The 27604-nt window shown below is 37.0% G+C and overlaps 1 protein-coding gene across 4 annotated transcripts in view; it reads right to left on the bottom strand.

Annotated features, from left to right (window-relative positions):
* KIAA0232 (KIAA0232 ortholog) overlaps nt 1–27604 on the bottom strand; it is a 72413-nt gene that overhangs the window by 24432 nt on the left and 20377 nt on the right. For 3 of the 4 annotated variants that reach the window (XM_075091922.1, XM_075091924.1, XM_075091923.1), the window contains exons 2-3: nt 26778–27281; nt 11526–11663 (exon numbers count right to left, since the gene is read on the bottom strand). In XM_075091922.1, the coding sequence (XP_074948023.1) occupies nt 11526–11663; nt 26778–27008 (369 nt within the window). In that variant the 5' untranslated portion in view covers nt 27009–27281. Of the gene's footprint in view, nt 1–11525; nt 11664–23403; nt 24150–26777; nt 27282–27604 lie in introns of those variants that run through there. The other variant, XM_075091925.1, reaches the window with a different exon arrangement.

Here is a 27604-nt window from a genome sequence, read left to right as displayed (position 1 = left end):
TGCTAAATATAAACCTTTATACCACATACTTAACTGAGGATGACTTAGCAATATTAAACTTTAGAAGGCACCTTCTGTATCAGTAGATTTACCAACATAAATTAAATTGTTTAGAAAGAACCAAGCAGCACAGTAATATGGACAAACCTATGTAGTTTTAATAATCGTCACTTTATGCCTACACCACTCCTGACTCACTCCCCCCTTCTCCCTCCAAAAGGGCAACAGAGGAGGAGCCGGCCTTGTTTTTGCTTAGCTCTCTGAGCTGCTTATTCGAATGGACACCTGTAGCAAATACTCAAAATCTAAGGAATACAGATTCACTTCCTTAACTTAATTAAAACATCATGTCAAAAAAAATCCCCCAAACCAGCAACAATATGCTCACCATTACACCGAAGAAGTGAAAACTTTTGGAATCAAACGCTTCATTTCCTCCTGTACCATGAAACTAATACTTGAGTCAGCTGACACGCTGCATGCTGTCCTGCATAGCACACTGATGTAGCTAGCGCTAGCTTAAAAAAAAAAAATAGTGGGGGGGGAGGAAAGCCACTATGCAGAATGCTAAGCCTCTAGAGACCACTTGCTCAACCTTTTACTGCAGTATATAAAAACAAGCTGCAGGCTTAACATAATGAATACCTCAGCAATTATTTTGTATATGACAGTGTTGTTCTCTGTATATGAGATTTAGTTACCATATTTTTTTTCATTGTTTAATTTAATGCGTTGTAGTTGCAGCAACCCCTTTGCCAGAAAGTAAGATATTTCAGGCACTGGCTTGGTTCAATAGGACACAATCAGTTAACAAAATGAGGTGATCTGCCTGAACTGCTTTGCTTATGTTCAAATTTAAAGATAGTCCCCCCCGTCAACAGTACAAATACTGGAGTACCTTAGAAACATTTTTCACCATAGAAGTGCCTAATTATGATTGCTTTTGTAATTCCAACATGAAAGGCTTAAATCTCATAATTTTCTGTGAAGTTATTTAAACAACTGACCCAGATTTCTACTAACCCTTTTCTCTCATTCAAACTGCAAAAGGGCAGCACATCATTTTTCAATTCATATTTTTCGTTTTGCTTAACAGAACTTCCTTCACAACAAAACCACATTTTATTCTGTTCTACTGTTTCCAATATATTTCCATTTCCTCCCCCTGCTTTACCTTACACCCAGTTCCATCAAAACTTGTTTTTTGGCTTTTTATCAGATGGCTGAAGCAAGCGAAGGATTACATAAATGATAGGTGTTATGTTACTGGCAATGGAGTGACCGTGCTAACAGATAAATTAAGCTTCTGAACTCAGCCAGCATCAACAAGAACAGTCAATTTGACTGCTGGAGTTATAGTACTCCAGTAGCCGGTGTCCTGCTTACTGACCAACATGACTATTCAGAGCCAAATTAATGTAGTTCTGCATAATGAGGAATGAGATCAATTAAAAAGGAAACAGAAAAACTCTCACACATTTTTATATATATACAATTTTTTTTTCTTTACACACACGCACACACATAAATGTAATGTCAAATCTTAAATCAAAGATCTTTTTAACATGCTCTACTTTGGAAGTAGAACAGTCAGAAATGGCAAGTACTAACTCATCAGCTTAAAGCAACACAATTGCTTTTGTGGACATTCTGGACAAATTCTGCACAAAAAAAAAAAAAACCACCCAAAGAACAAAGTTGTGATAACCAGTATTTAGTCAGCGTATAAATATATATATAAATATATACACAGTAACTGAAAAATTCCATCAGATTATACAACTCAAAGTGAAAAATTGTTTTGCATAGGGTTCGTTTGTTTTGGTTTGGGTTTCTGGGGGTTTCTTTTTTTTATGCTTCTAGCCTAACATAAGTTAATAGCTTTCCTCCTGAAGGTCTGTACTGTGTTCTGTAAATATTTACTAAATACGGCTTGTTACTTCAGGGCCATAGGGTATGAGGAGAGTTCCTAGTTCCTCTTTAAGCTTTTTGAGAAGACAAAAGCAATATACTTCATTTTATTTTAACAATTAAAATAATCACTCATTTGCTTTTGAGAGCTTTCTAGCTTACACTTTTAAAACAAATCCTCATTTCACTTTGCCAGATGCACAGAATTGTTTAGGTTGGAAAGAACCTCTGGAGATCATCTAGTCCAAAGCCCTGCTGAAGCAGCATGAGCTACAGCAGAATACAGGCGCTCCTTTCACAGAATACAAGTTCAAACAATCTAGAAATTAAAGTATATCAATATATTCATGATATCAAATCATTCTTTTAACAGGTCATAGGACTCTCGAGACAGAGATGGAACTCTGACTGTAGTGTACCCGGACTGTTTTCTTGGCATGTAGCCTGTCACCAAGAGCAGGATTAAGTAGCTGTTCTATATGAACCAGCCGTTAAGCCACGTGAACTAAGGCACAAAACGTGATTCATTGCAACCACACATCTATTTCTATATTTTGTAGGATTATGAGAGCTAGATGAAAGTCTAGGTTTTAATTTTGTAACATTCTGATACAGTATAATTCATCTGATTACAAGTAGTCTCAAAAGAGGTGCTCGAGAGATAGAAAGACCAAAAAAAGACTAAAAAAATCCTTAACCTTAAGATCATTGCTAAATAAACAAACAAACAAACAATTAAACAAATCCACCAAAACAGCAGCGTCCCTGGGGTGTTCAGTCCCGGTAGAGTTCAAAGGAATAAACCAAGGTTCCAGTTTGCATTATGGGATTTTCCTCCAGTACAATAAGGTGGATGACACTAAGAAACAGAGTATGTATTTGTACAACATCTTTCTGACCCTTCAGTAGCAAGAACATAATTAAATCTTTACTTTTTCACTTGAATACATAGTGATTTACAACAAAGACATTGGACCAGTCAGAATAACAAATTCTATTTATTAACTTCTCTTTTGAGGCTCATGAATACTTGATCCAAATAGTCTTTGATAGATGCGTCACCTTAGAATATCAATTTCCAAGCAGACAAATGGACCTAATATCACAAAAATCTGATCTCAAGGAATACAAGAGCAATAGCTCTCCAACAAGGAGATACAAATACTTTCTTGCAACTCTTTCAGTCCTGTTTTCTGTACTAAAACTGCATTAGGAAATGTAAATCACAGATCTAGGATGAGGCTCAGATTTCAGAGCTGTAATTCACTGCTTCACACCGCACATTCTAAGGGAGAGATAATAGCATGTTATTTACTAATGCTAGATAAAAGAGGGCAACTACCAGCTCAAACTCACTTCAAATTAACACGGTATCCCTATATGTAGGTTACTAGAACAGTTAATCTAACTTCTGTTATTTAAAACTTAATTCTTGTAGCTCCCTCCTGAAGCAGGCTACATTGAGATTAAGATCCCAAGAAAGGATAATTCCTCCCTAGAAACTGTTCTTGATTATTATTCATCGCTTATAAACAAACATGCTGACTTCAAAGCCAGGAAAGTCTTCCTATCCTTGTAAGCAGTGCCACTGTGAGATTTCACTTAATCACAGTACTTCAGCTTGTGGACACTGAAATGTTCTTATCTATATTATCAATGAAATGGGAGAAACTTTTTAAAGTGTGTTCCTACCAATGACACAGAAGTTATTTTCCGCATCAAGTGAAATGCAGAAAGGATGCTTGAAATTTCCTCAGTAGGTACTCTGCCATATTCATTGAAGCATGCTTGTGCGTGTAAGAATTCATAATAGGCCCCCAATTAAAATTTTGGGTGAAAACAATTGTTCTGCATTGAAGAAAATTATCATTCTAAAAACATTGTTCTGTGATGAAACACAAGGCATTATTCAGGAGAGCTCTGGAACCCTCTTCCCTCGCATTTTCATGGCCATGGCTGTGTATCTGAAAGATTGCGCCACCTTCTCCCTCCAAGATGTGCATATGCAAACCTTTCTGTCCCAGACTTGTGACAGAAGCCGCTGGCAAGAGAAGTGCCTTCCCTGCTTTTGCTTCCATTATCACTGGGAGTACATACAAGGTGAAATAATTTTCCGTCACACCAAACACCTTTCAGCCTCCAAGACAAAATGATCTACACCATGGGAGATACTTAAATACAAGAAATGCAAGATAAGCATTAATTTACTTTTGCTGGCTTGATGTGAACTGAGAAACAAATGCAAAAAAAATGTTATGAAGCAACTTCTGTGCAAACTAAGCTCCACAAAGGACTTCTTCAGTTCAATGCTTACTCTTTCTGTATCAAGAAAACTCATACAAAAATTGGAATAATTAAAACTTTTGTCAACTTCCATTAAAACTAATATCATACTCAGGGCAGCAGCTTCAGTAATCTGACAAATCAGACATCTGGTACTATGAATATCTATTTAAATGCCAAATTCATAAGGGAAAAAGTATTGATTTATTGTAATTATTTTATTCTGTGACAGTTACCTTGGCAAGACAAATTCACTTCCATTTTCTATATGGTATATGAAGTTATAAAACACAGGCTAATACAGTTTGACAAATTCAATACCACATAGCTTACTTAGTATATGAATGGAGAAAGAAGGAAAACTCTTTAAGCCAATGGATTTAATAATACAGAGCCAATACAAATTCTCTTAAACCAATACAAATTAAATTACCATTAAAAAAAACTGGTTCAAAATAAAACCCTTCGATGCCTTCTCACAGAAGAAGCAGAGTGACATCAGTCCTAACTTGATTTTAGTTTTTAAAACATTCATCTTGCCCAAAACTCTTCCTAGCTCCTGAAAATTTTTTAAATCCTTTCCTAAACAATGCTGTGTGTTCTAGAAACAGCTAGTATATCCCCTTCCAGAAAGCCAACTGGATAGAACCCAGAAGAAAGGTAATATTCACTGGTTTTGTGAAGTGTTTTGGCATTTCCCTGAAATAATTCTGAACAATCATCCTCAGACACACAGAAATGCTTAGTTCTGAGCTAGACAGGTTATATGCTTCAAGAAACGTTACAGTTCTTTTGGAACTTTAACTTGATTATTTTTTGCTTTAATAAATTCAGACTTTTCAACAACTTCAGCACTTCATCTTTATGATTTGTTAAGATGGCTTTTACACAACTTGCTTCATTCTTGTGCTGTCCTTTACACCTTTACATTAACAATGTTTATCCTAGCACTTTGCTACCCTCCTTACAGGGCTTTTTGACTAACATTTTTCACTTATTTTTAAAAATGTCAAAAGAATATTGTGTACTTTTTTTTTTTTTTTTTACACTTCTCTTGTTCACGTCACTTCTAGTCATATGAGGATGCGCAAGTTACGTCACTTAACAAACCATCCAATGTTTACTACCTGATTCCTTGGTACCTCAGCCTAGTGGTCAGGGTGTATTACCTAATTAGTATTGGTTTACGACAGAGAAGCAGAGAACAGCAGAAATAAATCAGTTATTAAAATGAATTTGAAATAACCTCATTAATCTGGCATCCTACATAAGACGAAAAGAACACAGTCCCTGTGCTAAGGGCTTCACAAGCCCTTTTGCCTCAGTTCTTACACATCACTATTGCCAAGCGCAAGATTACGCAGTACTGCCTTGGTCTAACTGGCACGCAGATACCATAATCTCTGGAAACTACAATAGTTGGCCAAAGTAACTCATCAATAAAAATATGCTTCAGACATGGAATCATAACCAATTGATTAATTTGGCCTGATTAGGAGCTTATTTCTTCAAATAAAGTTTATATGCAAGACTGTAGTAACTGCATGGAATGTTTGACAGTTCTGCACTTAGAGCAAGAAAGATGACAAACCGCTAAGAAATCTTCAACAGAATCTTATTTTAGACACATCTCAAATTTGTGCTGAAAGCAAGGTACATTTGAGAATAGAAGATTACCATTTCAAATTTTTAACAACATTGTTCACTAGAGCCAAGTGTGTTCCTCTAAGTGTTCCCATACAATAATACAGATATCAGAAGGGCCATATTCCCCCCGTCATAATTCAAAGCAAGCAAAGCCAGTGCTCCAAACAACAGCATGCCCACACCTGACTACATTTCAAAGAAATTACTTTTATGAAGTTTCACCAGTTATGTTTCAGTGTCACCTCCAAGCAGTAACCTCTTAGAACAGTGGGATGGAAAGCACTGTTTGCTTAATATATTAGAGCAGTACTCATTCAAAATTCATCGTGGAATCTACCAACCAAGACTAATTCTTACTTTAACATGATGTACACTGCCTCATGGGCAGTTAGCAGATTTTGAGAGCCTGGTTAGTTCAGAAGTGGACCATGTTGCCTGAACCCCATTAGGACATGCCTTGAGACAGCAGCAGCAGAGCAGTGGACACTAGCAATGTCTCAGTATGTGCTGTGGAACAGTTTAGCTGCAATGGCCACCTTTAGGCAGAGGAGGAAAGGATCTGGGACATCTGGTTTCATCAGTGCAGAAAGTAAGATACATATGAAGTAGTCTCCTTTGCTCATTCTGCAACGTCCTACATTTCAGCAGAATAAAGATACACCAATTGCTTTAACTGAAACTCTAGCACCATCTTGGGGTGGAATTTTACGTGTAATACTACAGGTGTTCAGTGAATGACCTATATTGCATAGGAACTGCAGTAACACAGCTGAAAACCTGCTTGCTCTAGTGAGCAATGCAACCTTTAGCAGAAAACTAGTCAGTTAAAAGATATTTAAGCTTGGATTTATGACCAACAGACAAGCAACATGAGTAACTTCAAACATTATTAGTAGGAAATATACCTACTGAAAAGTCTTTCATAGAATCACAGAATCATTTAGGTTGGAAAAGACCTTTAAGATCATTGAGTCTAACCATAAACCTAGCACTGCCATGTCCACCACCAAACCCTGTCCCTAAGCACCACATCTACACATCTTTTAAATACCTCCAGAGATGGTGACTCAACCACTTCCCTGGGCAGCCTGTTCCAGTGCTTGATAATCCTTTCAGTGAAGAAATCTTTCCTACTACCCAACCTAACCCTGCCCCAGCACAACCCCGGGAGGTTTCCTCTCATCCTCTATCAGGTCTGCACAAGTAACCTCCAATTGCAATCTTGCTCACACAGTATCCACCTTGCAAAAATATAACACAGGTGATTTTCCAAACTCTTACTTTTTTTACTAAACTTCTGAGTCTCAAAGATACTCCTTTCTGTCTTGTTACTGACAAGTTTCATAATTCAAATGCAAAATAATTTACAGGCTTTCAGAATTGGGCCACTTAAAAAAAAAAAAAAAGAAAGAAGAAAGCGTGCTTCTCAGGAGCTATACATGAACAAAGTGACCTTCTTAGTTTTAGGTGTACCAGACAGGAATTAAAACAACAACAACATCAACAAACAAAAAAACACTGAAAAAAGTCATTTAATGCTGACAGAAACACTGCTTTGACTTAAAATTTGAGGCAGTAATTTCAGGATAAAATTTCTTATTTTCTTTCAGTTTTACATAAATACTCCCCAGTCCTAAACAGTTGGAGATTTTACGCAGTTTCATTAGAATGGATACCCTTCCTTTGCTAGTTAATTGCAAACCAACACTTTAAAATCTCTTCTACAGTTCAGCAGTATAAGAATTAAGATAAGGTCTCTATTCAAGGTCAATATTAACAACCTTTTTAAAATTTGAACAATTCTTCAGCACATCTTTGAACTGTTATTTATACTTCATTCAAGTGTTTTGGAAAAAATAAACTTTAGAACTCCAGTAAGAATAGCAACTGATTACTACATTAAAGTACTTGTTTTAAAAGTTCTTGACATTATTCTCTCTTCATTTGCTGGCAAGTTGCATTGGACTTATATTTTCTCTGCTTCTAACTTCATCAAGAGCACCTGCAGGCAAAGACCCATACAAATATAGACAACTTGTCACACAAAAAATACTGTCCTCAGAACATATACACATTAACAATTTGCATTCTTACCAGACAGTACCTATGAAAGTCAGGCCTCCTCTCACAACAGCACTTAGTCCACAACATGCTTTGCCACTGCAAAACACAGTGATGCAGAGCAGCCAATAGACTGCAGCTTCCCTGACTTGTCATACTTCGTAACTTAGGAAATGTTTTAGAAATAAACACCAAACTGTAGGCTATTTGAAGTCAAATTATTGTTTTCTGCACCATAAAACTGTAACTAGCGTCTTGGATTTCTGTCTCAGACTAGTGTTTTACAGCATTACTCTTATTAAAAAGAGAAAAATCTGCATTCAGACAAAACTAAGCTACCAAATAAAGTACTCCCTAAGAATGAATACTATGTAAACGAAAATCCACAACAAACAATATTTCAAAATATTTCTTTCAACCATTAAATGAAAGACTGACAGAACAGTGTTTACTGTTATCAAGACAATTTTCATCTAACGTATTCTATGACTTCCTCTCCCCATCAAGCAGTTCTGAAGTGACCACCCAACTTTAGGGCCTCTGATTACTGGTAGCAGGGAGGAGAGAGACTGTCTGCAATTTCTCAACATATTACTGGTTTAAGTAATTAAATATAAACATCAAAATTATGGTACCTGGATCTCTGTCATTTCCTGTGAGAGAAGAGTTATTCTTAACTGTCAATACCCTTACATCCTCTGCACATTTTTCCCCCTAAAATAGATCAGGCTGCAGAGTCCTAAAATCTTCATTAATTGTCTCCCTATTTTGTTATTTTGTTTGTTTGCTTGTGTGTGTACACACACATGTGTGTGTATATACTCTCTCTATGGACACATACAGGGTAAACATTCTAACCATTTCACTTAAATACAATTTTATTTAAGTATACTTAAGTTTAAATACACAAAGACTTCTTTCGATTACTCCCAGTAATGGAGCTACCTCAACCTTGCTTGCTTTGCTCCAATGTTAAGGTTGGAAGAGGAGGTTAGGCTTCAAGAGCAAGTGTTTCATTTCCATGTGAGGATATTGGTATTTCCGTCTCCAGCTACTTTGAAGAAAAGGATCACAGAAGAACAGCAATACTATAAGCAAGCTCCAGAACTGCCCATGTGGACTATTGCCAGACCCCTTGCAAGAAGCCTGTGAGAACACCACTGCTACTTGACATACTTATGAAGATCCTCATGAACACATCCAACTTCTATCTATTTGACAACACACACAAACAGAAAACACACACAAACAGAAAACACACACAAACAGAAAACACACACAGGTAAACGTTTTCAGATGATTCAGAAAGCAAATAAATTCAAGTGGCATTGGGAAGACGTATTTATTTGTATCTCAATGATTTTTATAAATGCTTCACACACACACCACTGATCATCAATTTTGGCTACAGTTAACAGTATTTTTTTCTTTTTGTAGAAATGAAATCATGAACATTGCATGGGACAGCTTGAATGCCTCAGGAGAAAGAGTATTGTAACATTATGTTTCGCGGTCCAAAAACTACTGATTATTCCTATCAGATTAGCACACAAACATAGGTACAGAAACCAGCCAACACAGGAAATGTGTTTGAAAAGCAGAAAGGATACCTTACAAGGTACTTGCAAATACCACTAGAATCAAAGGAGTATCACTCTTCTCCCAGACTTCAGTGGGAAAAAAAAAAAAAAAAAAATCTATATTTTTCTCTTTTGCTAAACTAATTACAGAACAGCTTTAAGTAACAACTTTTTTTTTTTTTGGTAAAGGTTTAAAGGTTTGACCCTGTGTTTGAAAATGCATTAAAAAAAAATTATAACCTACAATTTCATTAAAGACAACAAATGTGCAAGCTGAATTGTCTAGGCATGCAAGAGAAGTCAAAATAGCCCTAAAATAACACAAATCTACAGGTTGTAGATTATAGGTTAATGTTGAACAATAAAAATCTGACAAAATGGCAGGAGTCAAAGGAGGAAGTTACTCGTTCAATGTTTCATATCACACATCTTTTTATTCTTTCAAAACTCTAGTTGAAGGGTTTCTTCCCTTCTTCTGTTTTATGAACTTTCAAGGGGAGGCAGACTAAGGATTATTAATAAATTTACCTCCTTCCTTTTTCTTTTCAACTGGATTTCTCTGTATGATATAAATTTAGCTCTGAGTGATGCTCCCTGGTTTTCAGCTACGCAAAGATACATCAAGGAAGTAATATCTAAAGTTAAAAATCAACCATCAGTACTTCTGTGGTCTAAGACTACTACTTTTTTTCGTTCATAAAATGAGTATACAAAGATAGTCATATCCTCAAGAAAAACATTACTTCTTGCTATGATTTCTTTATATTTGAATTAACTTTTACAGTAGTCAGAGTTCTGACCTCAATATTCTGTAACTACAAAAGCAAAGCAAATTACCAACAAAATTATATTTTGCATCACTTTGTTAGGATACTAAGTAATGGGAAAATGGGAGTCCAGAAAAATCCCAATTAATCAATTACCACATTAGCAACTGAACAAATGCCCAAGCAGCCTCACAAAGAGCAAGCCTCTCTATGATGGCAATGCTACTGAAGCTGGTGGTGATGGGAATAACCACACAGATCAACCCACTTCCTTCATTACTCTTGGCCACATATCTTCATCCACTCCTACTGGCACAAGTGTCTCTGTGCTACATATCTGACCAGGAAACCTCTCTGAGTTAACACTCCTTCCACCCCAACCAGGTTAATCTCAGGAAACTGATTCACTTTCTCAATCCAGTTCTCCCCACAACCACACAAATGCTTGCGCAAGCACAAACTGTGACTAGGAAGCCACGTGGAGCAATAACACAACCAGACTGCATAAGTGGGGTAGAGTTTCTTCTTGCAATAGTGACACGTCAGAGTATTTGTAGATCTGTAATCTAAGAGATAGTCTTTCTAATTTCTGCTGTCTGAAAAGTCTCCTTGAAGAGCTTCCATTGACCTGTGCTACAGATTGTTTCTTCCTTTTAAACATTTCCTTTGGCAGTCTCTTCCTTTCTCCGCTTTTCCATTGAGCTACATGGTATCTGCTGCCTGTGATACCTTCCTTCAGCCTGTTGCCTTCACCTCTCCTCACCCTCTCCAATCAGTACACTTCAACTCCACTTCCACTCACGGATGTAATCTGGAAAGTGAACATTTGCTACTATACATTGCGTTGTGTTTTATTTAGCAATTCTGGATTACACATACAGCATGCACAAAGCAAGATGGCTTTCTGCCCAAATATTCCATTCCTTGCTGCTCACACACAACACAAAGTAAATTTAGAGTTTTAAGAAATACCTTTATACAAAGTGTTGTGGTAATTTCAACGCAACGTGGGACATTGCAACTGACTCTGACAAGAATAGGTGAGGGCTTACAGAAAAAGCATGACACTACGTAGTACAGAATCTTTTGTGAAATCCTGCTGCCATACACAGATTTTGTAATTTCCTAAAGAAAAATTTGAAAAACTCTCAGAGAACTCTTCTGGAACCTGCATTTTAAGAAGCCACAAAGTAAAAGATAAGCATCACAGGCTAAATATACCTAACACAAAGAGGGGCATGAAGTCTTAAGAATCTATTAAATAGTCCAAACTTACCTCATCAGAAGCAGAGCGAAGACACTGGACAGCAGCCTGTTTTTTCATTTCCTCTAGTGTTAGATCAGAGCACTTTTTCTTACTCTTTCCCCATTTCTTGTAAGCTCCCTTTTCCCAGCCCAGGAAGATGTCATTCTCCTAAAATCAAAATAAAGAAATTACATTATTTAAAATACATGAGTATCTCAATACTATAGCAGAACGTGACTACAAATAACATACTGTTCAAAATAAAAACAACCTCATCCTGTCTACTAAAATCTACTTTTTTACCAGATTAAAGATTAGTTTGATTACAGAAAACTTGCACTTACTATTCAGAAAAGCACGCCTACTTTTCACAGGACACAGAGGCTGCTCACACTTCACTGAAATATTTTCCAATTGCAAAGCATATCCATAAAGATAATTTTATGGCTAGCTTATGGTTGAATATATTACTGTAATTTACACAAAATATGTTAGAGAGTTTCACTGATCTCTGAAATAATAAGGAAGAACAGCAAGCAGTTCAGAGTTAGGATAAAACTTAAGAGAAAGCTAAACAAGCCAAAAGAAGAAAACGCAACGTTAGATCCCAAAGCCTTCAATTCAGTCTCACGATGAACATCATTATGACTCAGATAGCAGTGCCTATCTTAAAATGAATGTGAACTAATTTCAGAAGAAAACTGGGCACTGGGGGGTGGGGGTTGCATTCCCATACACATAAGAACATTTAGCTAAGAACAATAAAAATCAAAGAATGCTATTGTATTATATGTAATCATCTGAAGCCTGTCCTGCTCATCCAAACGGGCACAATTATGAATAAAAAAATACGTACCCACTTGCAATTCGTTACTTAAAATGAAGATCCAGGCATACCCACAAATGTGCACTGGGTTAACTTAACTTATTCTGCTTTTAGGTGAAAAGTTGATTAAGGCAACATCTACACTAAGAAAACATATATATTACAGCACTTTGTTTTATCTACGCCAACAAAGCTTTACTTTGTACTTGTACATTAAAGCTAACCTCTGCAAGAGCAGCTTTATTGGCCATATATGCCAGCAGTCTGTCAGCAGAACAGCATGAACCTTCATGCTTACAGAAATTTATAAAGCATTTCCTTCAGTTCTCCAAACACGTAATTTGAAAGATATCTGGCACTTGTCTACAAACTTTGATACACTTCAGTTTTAAAAAATTTAATCCCTGCAACAAGTACCCAGTTTCTTAAATGGGAGAAGTGAGGCTAAATGGAATTCTCTCTCAGGCACCCACCACAGAGCTGTGTGGATCATGGTCTTATCCCTCCTTCCAGAATATGCACATTGTTCGTGCACTCTGGGAACAACACGTCTCATCCTGTATGACGCAACGACTGAGGACAGAGCTTTGGTAGAATCCTCTCCTCCTTTCTACCTCTTTAGACAATAAACAGAAGAGTTGCTTCTGACTATATGGCTGTCAGTCACACCTGGCTGCCAGTGCTTCACACCACCATTTGGAGTTTTATGGGGTGGGGACGTGAGGGAGGGAAGCTGTTTAAAACTTGAGGTTTTGAATATTTTTTTCTGCACAAACTCAATGATTTTTAGCCTCAGATTTTACAGGATTAGCAAACACTGTGCATTACAGCTATTCCACATAAAATTTTAAAGTTTAAAATCCTCATGTGAACTACAATATTTATCATCATTCTACATGTATTTGATACAGTCTAAATTTGCGGACCTTGCATTTTCTGCATGCAAACCAAACACCACACCCATAAAACACTATAGACCAGTGAAGAAAATACTCCTTACAGGTAACTCTAGTGTTAAAGTCTATGAGAACTACTTACAAACCAGAATCAGTTACCAAAAAAAAAAAAAAAAAAGCACATTACTGTAGAACGGCTAGGAAACAAGAAAATGTCATATTCCCTGAAGAGTGAGTTTGTAGAACTTGAGGTGTTACACAGAAACTGAGTGGAATTCTGCTTTTATGATGACTAAATTGATTAAAATGGGAAAAAAAAAAGATAATCCAGTCATTTCAAATGGCTTAAATTAATCTCTTGCTTTTTCCCCCCATTTTTTTTTCTTTGTCTCCAGGGTCAGGAGACCATTAGTAGGTTTACTCCTTAAACTGGAAAATATTAAGTCCATGACAAACAGGAAAGCAAGCCATTCAACAAAATCTTCTGCATGCATAAAGGCAAGCAAACTAGTTACTTCACATGGAAAGAATCACTAAGGCTTCCATTCTCTTCAGCTACTGGAGGCCTTCATTTACCTTTGTTTCCTAACAGAACTAGAGATCATATGATAATGCACATTTTAATGCAAGAGCTGTACCATAACTTTGAATTTTCACAATTCTGTCAGTGGTCACTGAAAGTTTCATTGAAGTGATGCCACCCCAAACCTACAGGTTTAAAAAGTGTGCAAACGCACAGAAGAAAAACTGAAATTTGGCTTACAAAATTCTAGCACTGAAAACAGACTACCAAACTTAAATTTTTAAGGGACGACCACACAATACTAAAAAGGTATCAACAGGAAGCCAAGGCCATCTGGATATTGAAAAAATTCAAGTTTGAATACCTAAACTGCTATTAAACATCTCTTCTTCAGAGTCCTACTGTACTTACCTACTACATAACTAGCTAATTTCATAGTAGAGGTTTTAAATTGTCATGACACCAAAAGTGCAAAGTTTCAAGACAATAATTACTTAAGAACCATATATGTGATTTAAGGAATGTTGCTAAAGTATCTGTATTCTTTATGCTAATGCTGCCTCAAGAAAACCAATATTTGGAGTGCTTAATTCAATCCTGAATTAATATATAGGTGCAAATTTTAGAGACTTCTAAATTATTTCTCCTGCTCAGCTACACAAAAGCAGCAATTCTACCACTTCCCTCCACCCTATCAAGAAATTGGAGGAGCAAAAGAAAAGCAAGTTTGGTGGTGATTCTTCTTACTTTCATATGTTATAAAGTTAATAGAGAAAAACCTACTATCAGTAAGGGAACAAACATGACACCTTGTGATAAGACTGGAAGAAAATTGTTTTGAAGCTTAGTCTACATAAAAGAAAAATTAAACATACTTAAAACATACTTCAGGAATCCTGCAGGAACTACCCACATTTCATAAAAGCTGGAGTCAAGTTCACTGGTGCAGAAACACTAGATGACTCAAGGACCTAGTTTCTATTCAGGTAAGGCAAAATTTCAGCCTGTTTACTTATCAGCAGAACACACAGGAATGGAATCAGATTTAATAACCTGACCAACAAACTCCTTAAATAGGGAAATCAAATCAGCAGAAAAATGTTTTTTAAAGATCAGATTTTTTTTTTGTAAGAGGTAAGTTCAGGGAAACAGATTCCCTAAGATTCTCCCTGCATAAATGCACTACAGATTGAATTAGATGCACACTAAGATAAACAAATATAATGTATATCGAGTTTTCAGATAATCTCTTGAACAGCCATAATTATCTATATGGTCAACATTTCTATTTCAAGTTATATACGAGAGACTTTAGAGCAAGGATTTCCATTCTCTTAAAGAAGAAAATGCTGAGTTAAAAAGAATTTGGAATTCGAGAATTTTGAAGAACTCCTCTTTTTTGAGCATTTTAATTTCAGCACAAACCAGTTGCTATTTAAGCATATTACCAGCTGGGCACTTCTTACTCTAGTAAAAGTTACTGCTGGCCAGCCAAAACGTGCTGCTTCAACAAGCAAGTTCCAGTAACAAGTTCATATGAAAAACAAGAAGCATTCAATGTCATCATTTCTCAAATACAAAATAATCACACAGAGTGTGTCTCTTCCTTTAAGAATCCAACTCAAAGATTACCATCAAAATAAGTAACCCAAACATCCAGACAAGATCATCTAACCTGAAAAAGAATTCCCAGAATTGTTAAGGTATGCAAGCAGAGTCCTACAAGACTGAGTAACATATGTGAACAATTTCTCCTTCTTACTATTCTCAGTTATTAGATTAAGAGGTATCTCCAAGGAAGGAGAAAAAAATTACCCACTTTTTTTTAAAAAGGGGCAAATGTTTGCCAAAGACTCAGCAGAACAGTTGATCAGTATTTTGGCCATGAAGAGTTTGGAATTGTACATCTACCGAATGGAAGGCCAGTGCCTGTCCTGTGCAGCACAAAGATTAAGTTTTGTCTGCTTGTTCCAAACTGGGGCATTAGTCTGCAGACTCCTCTACTAAGCTGCAGGAGAAACCTTTCTTACAAAACTTTTTACAATATGCTCAAATGCCATTAAAATAGATCATCAAATTACTGGACAGGCCAAAGGGAAAAATAAAACAAATGCTCATATGGAGAGAGTGAACAGTGAATGCATATTCCAGCGTTCCTTAGGAAGAAGCCCAAAAACAGTGAAAGACAGATCACCTAGAACAAGTGCTATACTGAGGTCATGGATTGTACAAGACACCACAAATCCCAAAATGTTTTGACAGAACTACAGAATTTGCAGATTTTTACTCTGCCTGTGAAACAGAAGAGTCTCAACTCAATCCAGCAGCGTCCTCCAAAGGCATGCACATTATCTTTTGCCTAACACACCCAAAATAATTCCTGAAGATCAACACGCAGTCCACAAAATTTCCCTTCTAAATTTAATTATCGGTATATATTAAGTATCAAGGTTTATAGTGAATAAATGAATACAAAAACTATATAACCTGACATAATGAAAACCTAGGTAGTCCAGCAGTCCTGATATCTTCTGGCAGCAACAGTTTTTACTGCATTAGTGTTTAACTAAATCCAATGTTCGCATAGACAGGTACAAACCATTGTACACTGCAAGAAAGCTTTTCCAAAAAGTTATTCAAAGAACTCCAAAAATAAACTCTTGACATGTTTGGATAGGCAAGGAATGGAAGAAGCCATAAATTATATCCCAAATGGAACAGGTCCTCACTACCTCTAGCAGGATCTTGTAATGGAGAATTGGGGGAAAGTGCAACAGATTACACACATTATTTTAAAGGTAAAATACACGAGAAGCAGACTGTATAAATACCTTGACTGATTTTCCCTGAAAAAAATACTTCCCCTATGCCAAGATTCAGGAAAAACTCTCATGGATTACTTAGAGCCACCAGGATATACTTCTTCATAATTGCTTTTGCAAAAATTTGAAGATGTATTGCATCTCATTATAATTAATGAGAAAGGTCTAATGAGCCAGGATCATCTCAGACATTCCTCACAGGCTGCCTCAGACTGAGACAAAGATAGTGAGATAATACATATGGAAGACATTTCAGAAGAAAACATGAGAACAGTGGCACAAGCTCAGCTTCTATTCTCCAAAAGCCTTGCAACAAGAGGTCCAGCAGACAAACAGCAGGTAAGTACACTTTCGGAGAGCAGCACAAGTTTTCTCTGTGTCAAAAGACATGCTACTGAAGAATGGAGAGGACTCGAAAATACTAATGTTAGATAATTACTCCAAATCCAGGTATCACCAGGGAAAGAATTCATCTTAGACTTTTTGTGAAAAGTCAGAAAACCCTCTGGCTGCTACAGCTGCCTCTTTCCTGGTTGCTGTAACCAGAACACTGCAATCCTATGCAGTTGGACTGTAACAGAACAGCTGATAATATATCAGACCACACCACACACTGCTATGACTTCAAGGTCCTCAAGGCATTCAGGACTGATGATTCCACTATTTGCAGGCAGGTAAGAAATTTACCTAATGAAACTAATCAATGAGTATAAAATCCTGTAAACCAAGTTTCTGTCAATTATAAATATTGCTTATAATCCTACCAACTTCAAAGGGCAGTCTATGTGTTGTTCACCAATTGGAAGTTACTCCAGGCTGAAACCAAGCAGAAGAAATTTGATCACACCCACTCCCAAGAGAGAGAACGTGCAAATGCTACATCTGTTGAAATCTTATACTTGTTGAGCAGGGTGCCTTTAGAGTTTTCCCATTAAAGTAAAAGCAGAAAAGAAGAAAATTTAGCAAGGCTATAGCTACAGCTATAAAGACATCATCCTACCTATATGACAGAAAACAAAGCCAAGACCTCAACAGAAACTGCCACTACAGAGTCCAGATATCTGAAAGGGACATGCTATGACTAGAGAAGTTAATTCACAGCATTTATGGTTGCTCTCTTGGACTTAGGAATACAGTTGTGTTGCAAGCATCACAGATCACTGCAATCATGCGATTCTGTGTGAATACAGGCAGTGCACAGCTATGCTTGGAAACACATAGTGACTGTACCGTCACGCAATGGTCTGCTGTACCTTCTTAGTGCGCTTTGTATCTCAGCCCCAGAATCTGAAACAGTACAATTACATCAGCACAGAGATGGATGCAAATAAGTCCTGACTGTTAGGAGGACTGACCAGCCTGGCACTTGAGCTTCTATCTCTGCATTGCATTATATAAGCTTTTGTCAGAATACTTTAGCAGTCATAACAATAAAAAAGCGATTGCTATTCTTTTTGCATGACTGTGAGAGATTCACCATAACTAAGCATTAGATGCTAGTTAGAAAGCCACAGAAAGGTAATACAGTACTGCTTTAAGAGATAGCTTTGATTACTCAGAGCAGAACCTAACGATAACGTTTTAACTATATTACACGCATGTGCCTACTTCACTAGGATAGTACCTAAGCTAGGCACCACAGAGCATTTCAACGTGATCACTCACACCAGTAGGAAGGCAGAATACAGTTTGAAAAACAAAAATTTCGCAGATAACCATTGTCCTTGAGAACAAGTACTTTTCTTTTGCACTAATCACAGAATGGTAGGGGTTGGCAGGGATCTCTGGAGATCATCTCGTCCAACCCTGCTGCTTGAGCAGGCACACCCAGAGCAGGGGGCACAGGAACGCGTCCAGGCGGGGTTTGAATGTCTCCAGGGAAGGAGACTCCACAATCTCTCTGGGCAGCCTGTTCCACTGCTCACAGTACCTGTCACCCTCACAGTAAAGAAGTTTCTTCTCATGTTTAAGTGGAACTTCTTGTGTTCCACCTTGTGCCCACTGCCCCTTGTCCTGTCATTGGGCACCACTGAAGAGAGTCTAGACCCATCGTTCTGACACCCTCCTTTTAGATATTTATAGGTATTGATGAAATCTCCCCACAGTCTTCTCTTGTCCAAGTCTCCCAGCCTTTCCTTGTAAGGGAGACGCTCTAGCCCCCTGATCATCTTGGTAGAGCTGAAGCTGACTACCCTGAAACCTGTACAGTTTGCTCAAATACAATGACCCTGAGAGCTTAATGCTGAGCTCCAATCCCTGCCACCACAATTCCTATCCCTAAAACAGAATAAAGAATACAAATGCCTGGTCTATGATACTCTGAATCTACCCGACATCTAACACTAAGACAGAAATACAGAACAGAGCAGTTGTTATAACAAGCAAAATGCCAATGAAAAATTAATACATTTTAAAAAAAAAAAGAGAAGAAAATAGTAAGTCCCACAGAGACACTGCACCAGTACAAATTTGAGTTGCATTGGTCAGAACTGTTACATGAGCTTTAGCTGGAAGCTCTGTACTGACAGCACCTGCAAAGTAATCCAACTGAAGCAACTTCAGCACCTGCAAAACAACTACAGGTGCAGCTGTTCTTCCCAAGCTGATCTACAGATGCTTTCACAGGACGAAGCCCATTGCACTGGGGAATCACATCTGTTCTAAGACTGAAAACAAGAGGCCCTACCTACCCTGCTGCACACACAGCGCTTCAGAGAGGGTATCTGGGAGTTTTCTGAGGCACTTGCCTTCACAGTAAAGTCATTTCAGTCATCTCCCACTGCTTAATCAAAGAGCAATCTACATCCTCCTGATTTTTCTCACCAAGTTAATATTGCATACAAAAGATTTTTTTCCCAAAGTTTAAATATGACAGTGTGAGTCATATAGTCTTCACCCAGTCACTCCTGAATTGTAGGGGGAGGGTGGGAGGAGCACAGCTAAATTTTCCTCTATAAAATTTTCAAGTTAGTTATCTGAGCTTTTACAAAAGTTAAACTATTTTCTATTAATAAATAATGTTTATGGGCATATTAATGTGAGGATATAGTAGTTTTCTAAACATGATAAATCTGCTCTTCTTCAGTTTACATGTTTATTTATCAGAAAAAGAGGGTTTTTATTCCCAACCCTGCAAACATGTACACATCTGAATACTTAAAAGATTTCAAATTAATCATATAAAAAAAAGTACAGGTGGAAGTCTTGATTGCACAGTTCTCTTTGCTACCTAACTAGTCTTTTCTTCATACAAAAATTTCCACTACTTGAATTTTACATACTTAGTTTGGGTAATGATTAAAAAACTCAAGTCAGAAAATTTTAAAAATTGTTCCTACAGGAATGCTGCACAGCTTAATAAGCGGTAACACAAACACAAACTAAACTAGAATGTTTTGCATTCAAGAAATTTACTTCTACGTGTGGTTGGTAAACTCTAAAGCTTAATAACACTTGATGCAGCAGTCACACAGCATTACCCTACTATAACTGAACTATACTATGAATATTTTAATGCACTAAAAAAATTGGGTTTGAATGACGCACAATTATTTCTTAGGAACCATTAAAAAGCAGTTGCAATTATACTAGAACCTGCATTGTCATCTTTTGTTAAATCGGCATAGCAGCCAGACTAACATATAATACAGGTTTAGTGTGGTACAGAGGACCAAATCCTCATTTCTCCTCCTATCTTTAGGTTATGGATGAGATTTTCACTTCAAAACAAACACAACAATACATATCCTCTTGCTCCTAGTTTTTCTTAAGTATATTTTAGAATATAAATCTAGACATCAGGTCCCTCTACTGGGTTAACATGGGATGGCAGGGAGAACAAATGCCCCACGTTCGACGGGATCCTGGAACCTAGCAGCTGCATCACAAGTGCTGTCAACAAAAAGCATCCCGTGTCACCAGCGCACGCTAGCCAAATGCATAAGAGCAGGCAATGATATCCCCACCCAGTTCAGAGTGATAGGCCAAAAGCATTTACAGAGTTAAAACCACAGAGTAAAGACCTAAAATTTATCATATGTGGGCTGAGGTCTCTTTCTTCTCTTAATATGAAAAAGAAAACTACCTTTTGGACTTTAAATAGGTATTTGCTAATGATGAAAATGCAAGAATAAAAACTATGATCAAAGAGTCAGGAGAAGCATAGCTATAGTTCTGAAGACTTTTTGTATACCTCCGTGTAAAAGATTACCTGAATGGAACTACTTCAAATCAATCTACAAATGATTAGTCTTCCAGAATGAAACCCTCCCTCTTCTAAACTGAAAAATCAAAAGGAAAAATCTCATGCTGGTCACAGAAGAACCCAGTTTGCAGTACAACAGGTACTTCATTCTGAGAGTTAGGAAAATACATTTTAAAAACAATTTTGGGGGGATTTTCACTTTTGAGGGTCAGAAAAAGAGTCAACTTCCAAAAATGAGTTGAAAGAAGTAGATCAAAAGCAACAGAAGACATTTGATATGTAAAGTATGCATAACAAATGCATTTAGACCTTCATGCTGCATGACCAAAGGCTTACAAACAAAGCCTTTATCTCACAGGCTGTCTAGCTGTTGGGTTTGTTTTTTAGGTTTTTTTAATAAAGGCTCCATGCCTTCAAAAGGGAGAACAGTCTGCAGGCAAAAAAAAAACGTGAACTTGTTATATTTGGAAACAGCTACGCTTACAAATAGTACATAAAAGATACAACAGAGAATACATTTTAATACTGTACAAATAAAGATCAATGAAATAATGTTTCACACAAAATATATTTTAAGGCAATACCTTTCACTTCATGCAGATTACGCTATCTTAATGCAATATTTACTGTATCACAAACTTTTTTGAGAACACGTGTATCCACAAATATACTTTTAAGTAGCGTCTAAATAACAGTCAGAAACCTTTAAAGCACCTAGCTGGTTTAACATTAGGAAACTAGGAGTAAGGCATTCTGATTAAAAACCAATCTAGGCTGAAGTCAAAAGCCTGTCTCACAATGTTCAGATCTCCCCCAACAGCAATTCTCTGGGTCCCCAGAGTTAAAGATTTGTCACTAATTTCTCAGGGTTTCCCCTTAATTTATCCTTTGTTCCAAAATAAGAAAAATCAGTAATAAAATGCAAATTACGAAAGCATATATACCTAACAGAAAGATTCTGCACTTTAGTTACCATCACAGTCATTAAAACTATACCAATTTTATGAGGTTTTCCTTAACAGACCAAAAGCATCCAAAAGGTCATCTACCTTTTGGTCATCAGACCATTGATAGGCCTTAAATCTTAAAAAAAAAAAAAACCTAAAACAAAGAAAACCCCTAACACATCTAAATAATTAATATAATGCTATATAACATCACTCAACAGATTCCTTTAGTAATTTTAACCACACAGACATCAAATTTACATGTAAATCAATTTGAGAATCACGTTCTCCAGAAAGTCTGTAAGCAAGAAACATCTTTGTTTCTATAAAAAAGGCAAATCTACCACTGAAGCCCTTACTTGTCTTCTGATATGACAGACCTAAACTAACTAGCCACAAAAAACCCAAACTCTTTCTGTGAACATCCTGCTGTGTCACAGTGATCAAGGAAAATGTACAATTCATACTGTCTTTGTATGCTCTCCTCCATCAGTCAACGCTGGGGAAAAATCCCCAAAAGCCTCTTCCCTTCCGTCCTCTTAAACCCCCTCACCAGCAATACCATTACTGGGCGGGGGAGGGTGGGAAAAGGAAAGAAAAAAGCACACACAGTAAGAATGAAGGACTGCTTATGAACTTTTTTACATCTTAAGCTTTTAGACTCAAGTATGGCTTGAATAAGAATTGTGCTATTAACGTCAATGATAATTAAGTGGTTTTTTATTTTAAAAAATACTCAAGTACTGAGGTTAAAATGTGTATATTAAGGAGGTGTTACAGTAATTCTTGATAAGTATGTATAACATATGTATACCCATAGCAGTACTGGAAGATCTTGGTACCACAGTACAATTTACCATAAACAAGATTCCTTTCTTGAAAGTTCTAGTACTTTGAAACACAGCTGGGCAAAACATTCTTGTTTATCAATTTTCCCAGTATTTTTATAGATATTTCAGTTCAAGCCAATGAGTCAGAATAAGAACTGCAAACATTCCAGTAAAATTTGGTTGCAATGTATTAGGGTTTTACTTTCACCAATGTTTTCTGTACTGCGCCTCCCTTCATAGCCCCCCACGCAAGTACTTGCAAAAAGCTCCTATCAACTCTTAAAAGTCATGATTTATTGATTTATCATTTTGCGATATTGAGCCTGCATCCATATAATGATACGCAACACAGACCACTCTAATTGGGCAAGACATGGAATTAACAGTAATAATAAAATAAAAAAAACACCCACCCAAACAAAAAAGACTCAATAGAGTCACACACAAAAATCCCAAAACAAACAAAAACAAAGGAAGAAAAAACAACCAAGCCCACACACCAACCCCTTAAACACATTTTATCTTCTATCCACGTATCAAACTACCTCACTGTACAGACAGATAATACTGGAGGAAGAGAGGCCAAGTGACCAAAGCCACAGAGGTCTGCATCAGAATCAAGACCAGAAACCACATAATATGTATCACTAAGAAACCAGAAGGGAACACCCTGCTTATTCCCAAAAATAACCCTGAAGACCTAGCCAATCAAGACTCCTATATTCTTTTGAAATAGTTCTAAATGTAAACTGAAGGGACTGATAACACAAGAACACTGATATCTTACTTAGCCAGCTACGCCTAGTAAGGTTGAATATGGTTTTTCATTCATTTTTTGTTTTAAATCTTTCTGCACTTACCTTACAGAACCTCAGTCCAGGACTTCAGAGTTCCATTTCCCTGCTACAGTTGATCACACCAGAACACTACAAAGCAAGCACGGGAGGAGGCTCCCTGAAGGACTGAAACAGTGCTACTGATGTCATCAACATTCTGAGGTAGAAAGACCCTAACGACCACCTTAACTTCAGTTTGAAACATTTCTAATGAAGATGATTTATACAGTATCCGTAAGATTAAGACTGCCTAAATTTGTCCTCTTCACCACCCCCACTCCCAAAAAAGGCACGTTGGAATGGATTGTTCATGTGTGTAATCCCGTTCTGGGTATTCAGACATCACACATTTCTTTTCACCTGTTCAAAACAGAAGCTATTGCAGTGTTTTTGGGAAGAAGTAATGGTTAATCACCCCCCACAGAAACAGAGTTCTAGAAGCAAAGAATCACAGAATCACACAATCATAGGCCCAGGTTGGAAGGAACCTCAAAAGATCATCTGGTCCACCCTTCCAAGGGAAAGGGAGCCTAGGTAAAATTGTCTAGCACCCTGTCCTACTGCATCGTGAAAACCTCCAGCAATGGGGACTCTTATCACATTCCTGAGGAAGCTGTTCCAGTGAATGTTTGCTCTTGGGGGGGAGCGGGGATGGATTTCTTTCTCCTATTGAGATGAAACTTCACCCAGTGCAACTTGTACCCGTTGTCCCTTGTCTTCTCCAGGCGGCTCCTTCTGAAGAGAGCATCTCCGTCCTCTTTGTAGCTGTCCTTTAAGTTGGGAAGAATTCATTGCAATAAACCCACTATTGAGAACAGTTCTTTCCCTGGAAATTCTGTCATCTTTCTCAAGAATCAAAGGAATCGTACAGGAGAAAAAATTCCTGCGATGCCAAGAACCAACTCTTCCATAGGAATTAATCTGAATTAAAGGAGCTCAGCAGCTCTCAGTATTTTACTCCTAAATGATTTCTCATTTAGATGTTTGATTGCTGCACTCTTCTCTGATTTCTATTTGTAAACAACACCAGTATTTGGTTTTTTCCCTTTGTCTTAATGTTGTACCCATCATCAAAATTGGACTGAAACTGCTTAGATGCAAGCATATGCTTTAGAGTACAGATTTTCTTCCTTCTGATTGACTTAACTAAACAAAAATTAATTTTAAAATGCCAGGTCATACAAATAACGAGGAGACAATAAGTAAACTAAAAATAATTTTAAAAAAAGAACAAGCACATGCATTTTAAGATTTTTTTCAATTCTCCAGATAAGAAATTTATATCTGCAGTCTTTAAAGACTAAGCTATTTGAGAAAGCAATTAGGTAACAGTATGCTTCACAACATATACATTCAAACATTCTTACAGAATATCATCCCAAAACTAAATTGATATTAGGACTCAAAGCTTGCAAAGTGGTTATTTGAAGTAGAGGGAACAGATGCAATAAAAGCATATATTATATCTCTAATATAATTATATATATAATTATATATAAGCAGGATCAAATTGGAGGAGTCGGAAAAGAAACTTCCAGCTTCTTCAAATCTCGATGTTGTTCAGAAGACATCCTGTACGTTTGCACTACAGCACCCACTCAGCAACACAGGTTTGGCTACCCTGTCAGTGTGTGGTATTCTTCCCTCTTTGGCTCATTAGGTTCAAATAATCAACTTGGAAAAAGAACAGACACATTCCTTAAAGCTCAGCTATCAACCCACAAAGCACCCAGTTAAGGTATCAAAACGAGAAATAAACCAAATGAGGTTTTCATAATATAGTCACCCAGCTTCTTGCAAAGCCTGATAAAAAGAAAACTGATTTTGTCACTTCAGTCGTTTCAAATTATCACAGTAGCAACCTCACAGCAAAGCTCTGAAACGGACTGAAAAGAAACAAGTCTTCATTTTTCCCCAAGGCCACAGGGCTATCTATAAAGCTCCTCCAATTCTGATGTAGTTTCACCTGGCTTCTTTTTTCTGTCCTCGCCCCACACCCTCATTTCAAACAGGTTTTCAAACTTTATTCTGTCCCCTTCTAAAAAACAGCTACTCATGTCTGACCATGACCTAAGTAAGTTCACTGTTAAGGTACATTCTAAAGAGTGCTTACGGTGGGGGGAGTTTAAATTATTATTAATCATGAGGTTGTTCCTGGTGACTTCCACTGCTGCCAGATAGACTTTTGAATAAAAATTACTTTTGCACATAAAGTTTTCTGTTTCTCACAATGGAAGTGTGAAGGCTTTTATGCACAGTAATGGTTGCTAAGAGTTCAGAAACTGGCAGCATCTGACATTAACTTTTTTTCTGCTTCAGGTACATTTACATCTATTCCACAATACCCTACCCTGCTCTTGCTGGATTTTAAAACAGTAAACTAGAAAAAAAAAAGAAAGTTCTGAAGCAGTTAGGTAACAATGTGTGAAGTATAACCAAAACAGCAGCAACAAAAAAGTAATAATTAAGCCACGAAGTAAAAGGTACTTGCTTTCCTTCCTTTCCACTGTAATCATAGCCACCTTGTAAGATGAAGTCTATGATCAACAGCATCCTCATCCCTTCTTGAAGACTTTCAGAACTTTCCTGAGTCCTATATTGAGAAAATTCCACTAATAAAAGTCTTTTGATACATGTTGATGACGCAGAGAAATTAAAATTAAAAAAGAAAAAAAGAAAAAAAAGAAAAAAAAAGGTGAAATCTTGACTGAAAAGTATGTTCTAGGGACACGTAAAATCCATAGCAATAAAGGCACAAGGAAACAGTAACAGAGCTGTGCCTGATACACAGCTTTACCTTCTTCCCCTGCCCTTTTCGAATTACAGCCATGTATAGTGACTCAGTGTTCCACAACTCTTTTGCATCTTTTATCAGGATTCAGCACTAACATTCTTTTAAGAGATGAATAATGAATATGCAATAACAAATTTTAAATACTTGAATACTAAAAAAAAGTGTTTTTTATTCTTTACTGAAAATAGCACAAGATTAAATCTATGAGGAGAGTGATGGGGAGTCTACAAACTACTGTGAAGAGGCCAATTTGACACACAGTTTATAAGAATTACATTAGTTTACTAACATTCCAATATTAAATTAACCTTATAATCACGAGTACTGAAGGTCTGCATTTATGATACAGAACATTCTGGTGTTAATAATTATGATATTAATTGTAGCAATGTGAAAATTTTGTTTACTGTAATTGCTCATACATCAAACTACATTAATCTCCGTTCAGCCACCAAATTGGATCCCCGTGTGGTTTATACCCTCCTTCCACCCACACACTGAAAGAGAACCACCCGCCATCTGAGCCATATCCATGTATAAGACACAAAACACAACTGATACAAAAACTCACTTGCACTGGACAACATCTAAAATATGTAAATACCTGTTCCTGCAGGTCGTAGTCATAGCTATCATGCAGCAGAAGACTGAGGACATACCGAGTATAAATCATGGCATCAATGCCACACTTCTCTAGCTCTTGTCCCAGCCAGGTCTGCACTGGACCCAAAGCATGTAGCAGAGACATTTCAGAAACAGATACAGGGCCTGGATAAGAGCTTGAGGAGCTTTCAGATGGCAAACCATCCACAACAACTGTACAGATAGGGCGCATGAATCTAGGTGGTTGGCATCCTTATAACGTGAAGCATTTTCTGTAGTTGATATTCCGTCGATATCTGGAGGTGATTTTCACTCCAGTAAATAGGAGAGAGGCTTGACTTCTAGGACAATCATTTATATTTCCTGGCAGTTAGCCGTCTAGAGACGAACATCACTCTTCAGGCATGACCAGTGAATAAACTAAATCGTAATAGCAAACACATATGTAGATGTGTTTTTCTACCTTAATTTCACATTGAGGCCAGACGCAAGTCCCCAGCAGGACCTATAAAGAGGAAAAAATGATAAGTTGTGATAATATGTATCCATACATGAATAATATTAAACAGTGCAAAACACAATCAATGTAGAAAGCAGTCATTTACATGCTGCTTAATCCACATATATAGTACACCTATTCAGTGTCATTTTGAAGAATAACAGGAATTATTCCAACTTTAAAGCTGACTTTTAGAAAAGGTACTTTTTAGTACAGGAAAAGAGACTCTATCATCAAATACTTCACAACTAATCTGTTGATTGAGATATGTTTGACCTAGCTTTATGGGAAAGTTCAGATTGTATTACTTTCATTATCAGCTAAAAAAT

Source organism: Phalacrocorax aristotelis, chromosome 4 (genome assembly GCF_949628215.1).
Source record: "Phalacrocorax aristotelis chromosome 4, bGulAri2.1, whole genome shotgun sequence".
Taxonomy (NCBI): domain Eukaryota; kingdom Metazoa; phylum Chordata; class Aves; order Suliformes; family Phalacrocoracidae; genus Phalacrocorax; species Phalacrocorax aristotelis.
The sequence above is the reverse complement of the archived record's forward strand: the minus strand, read 5'-3'. Positions and strand labels throughout refer to the sequence as shown.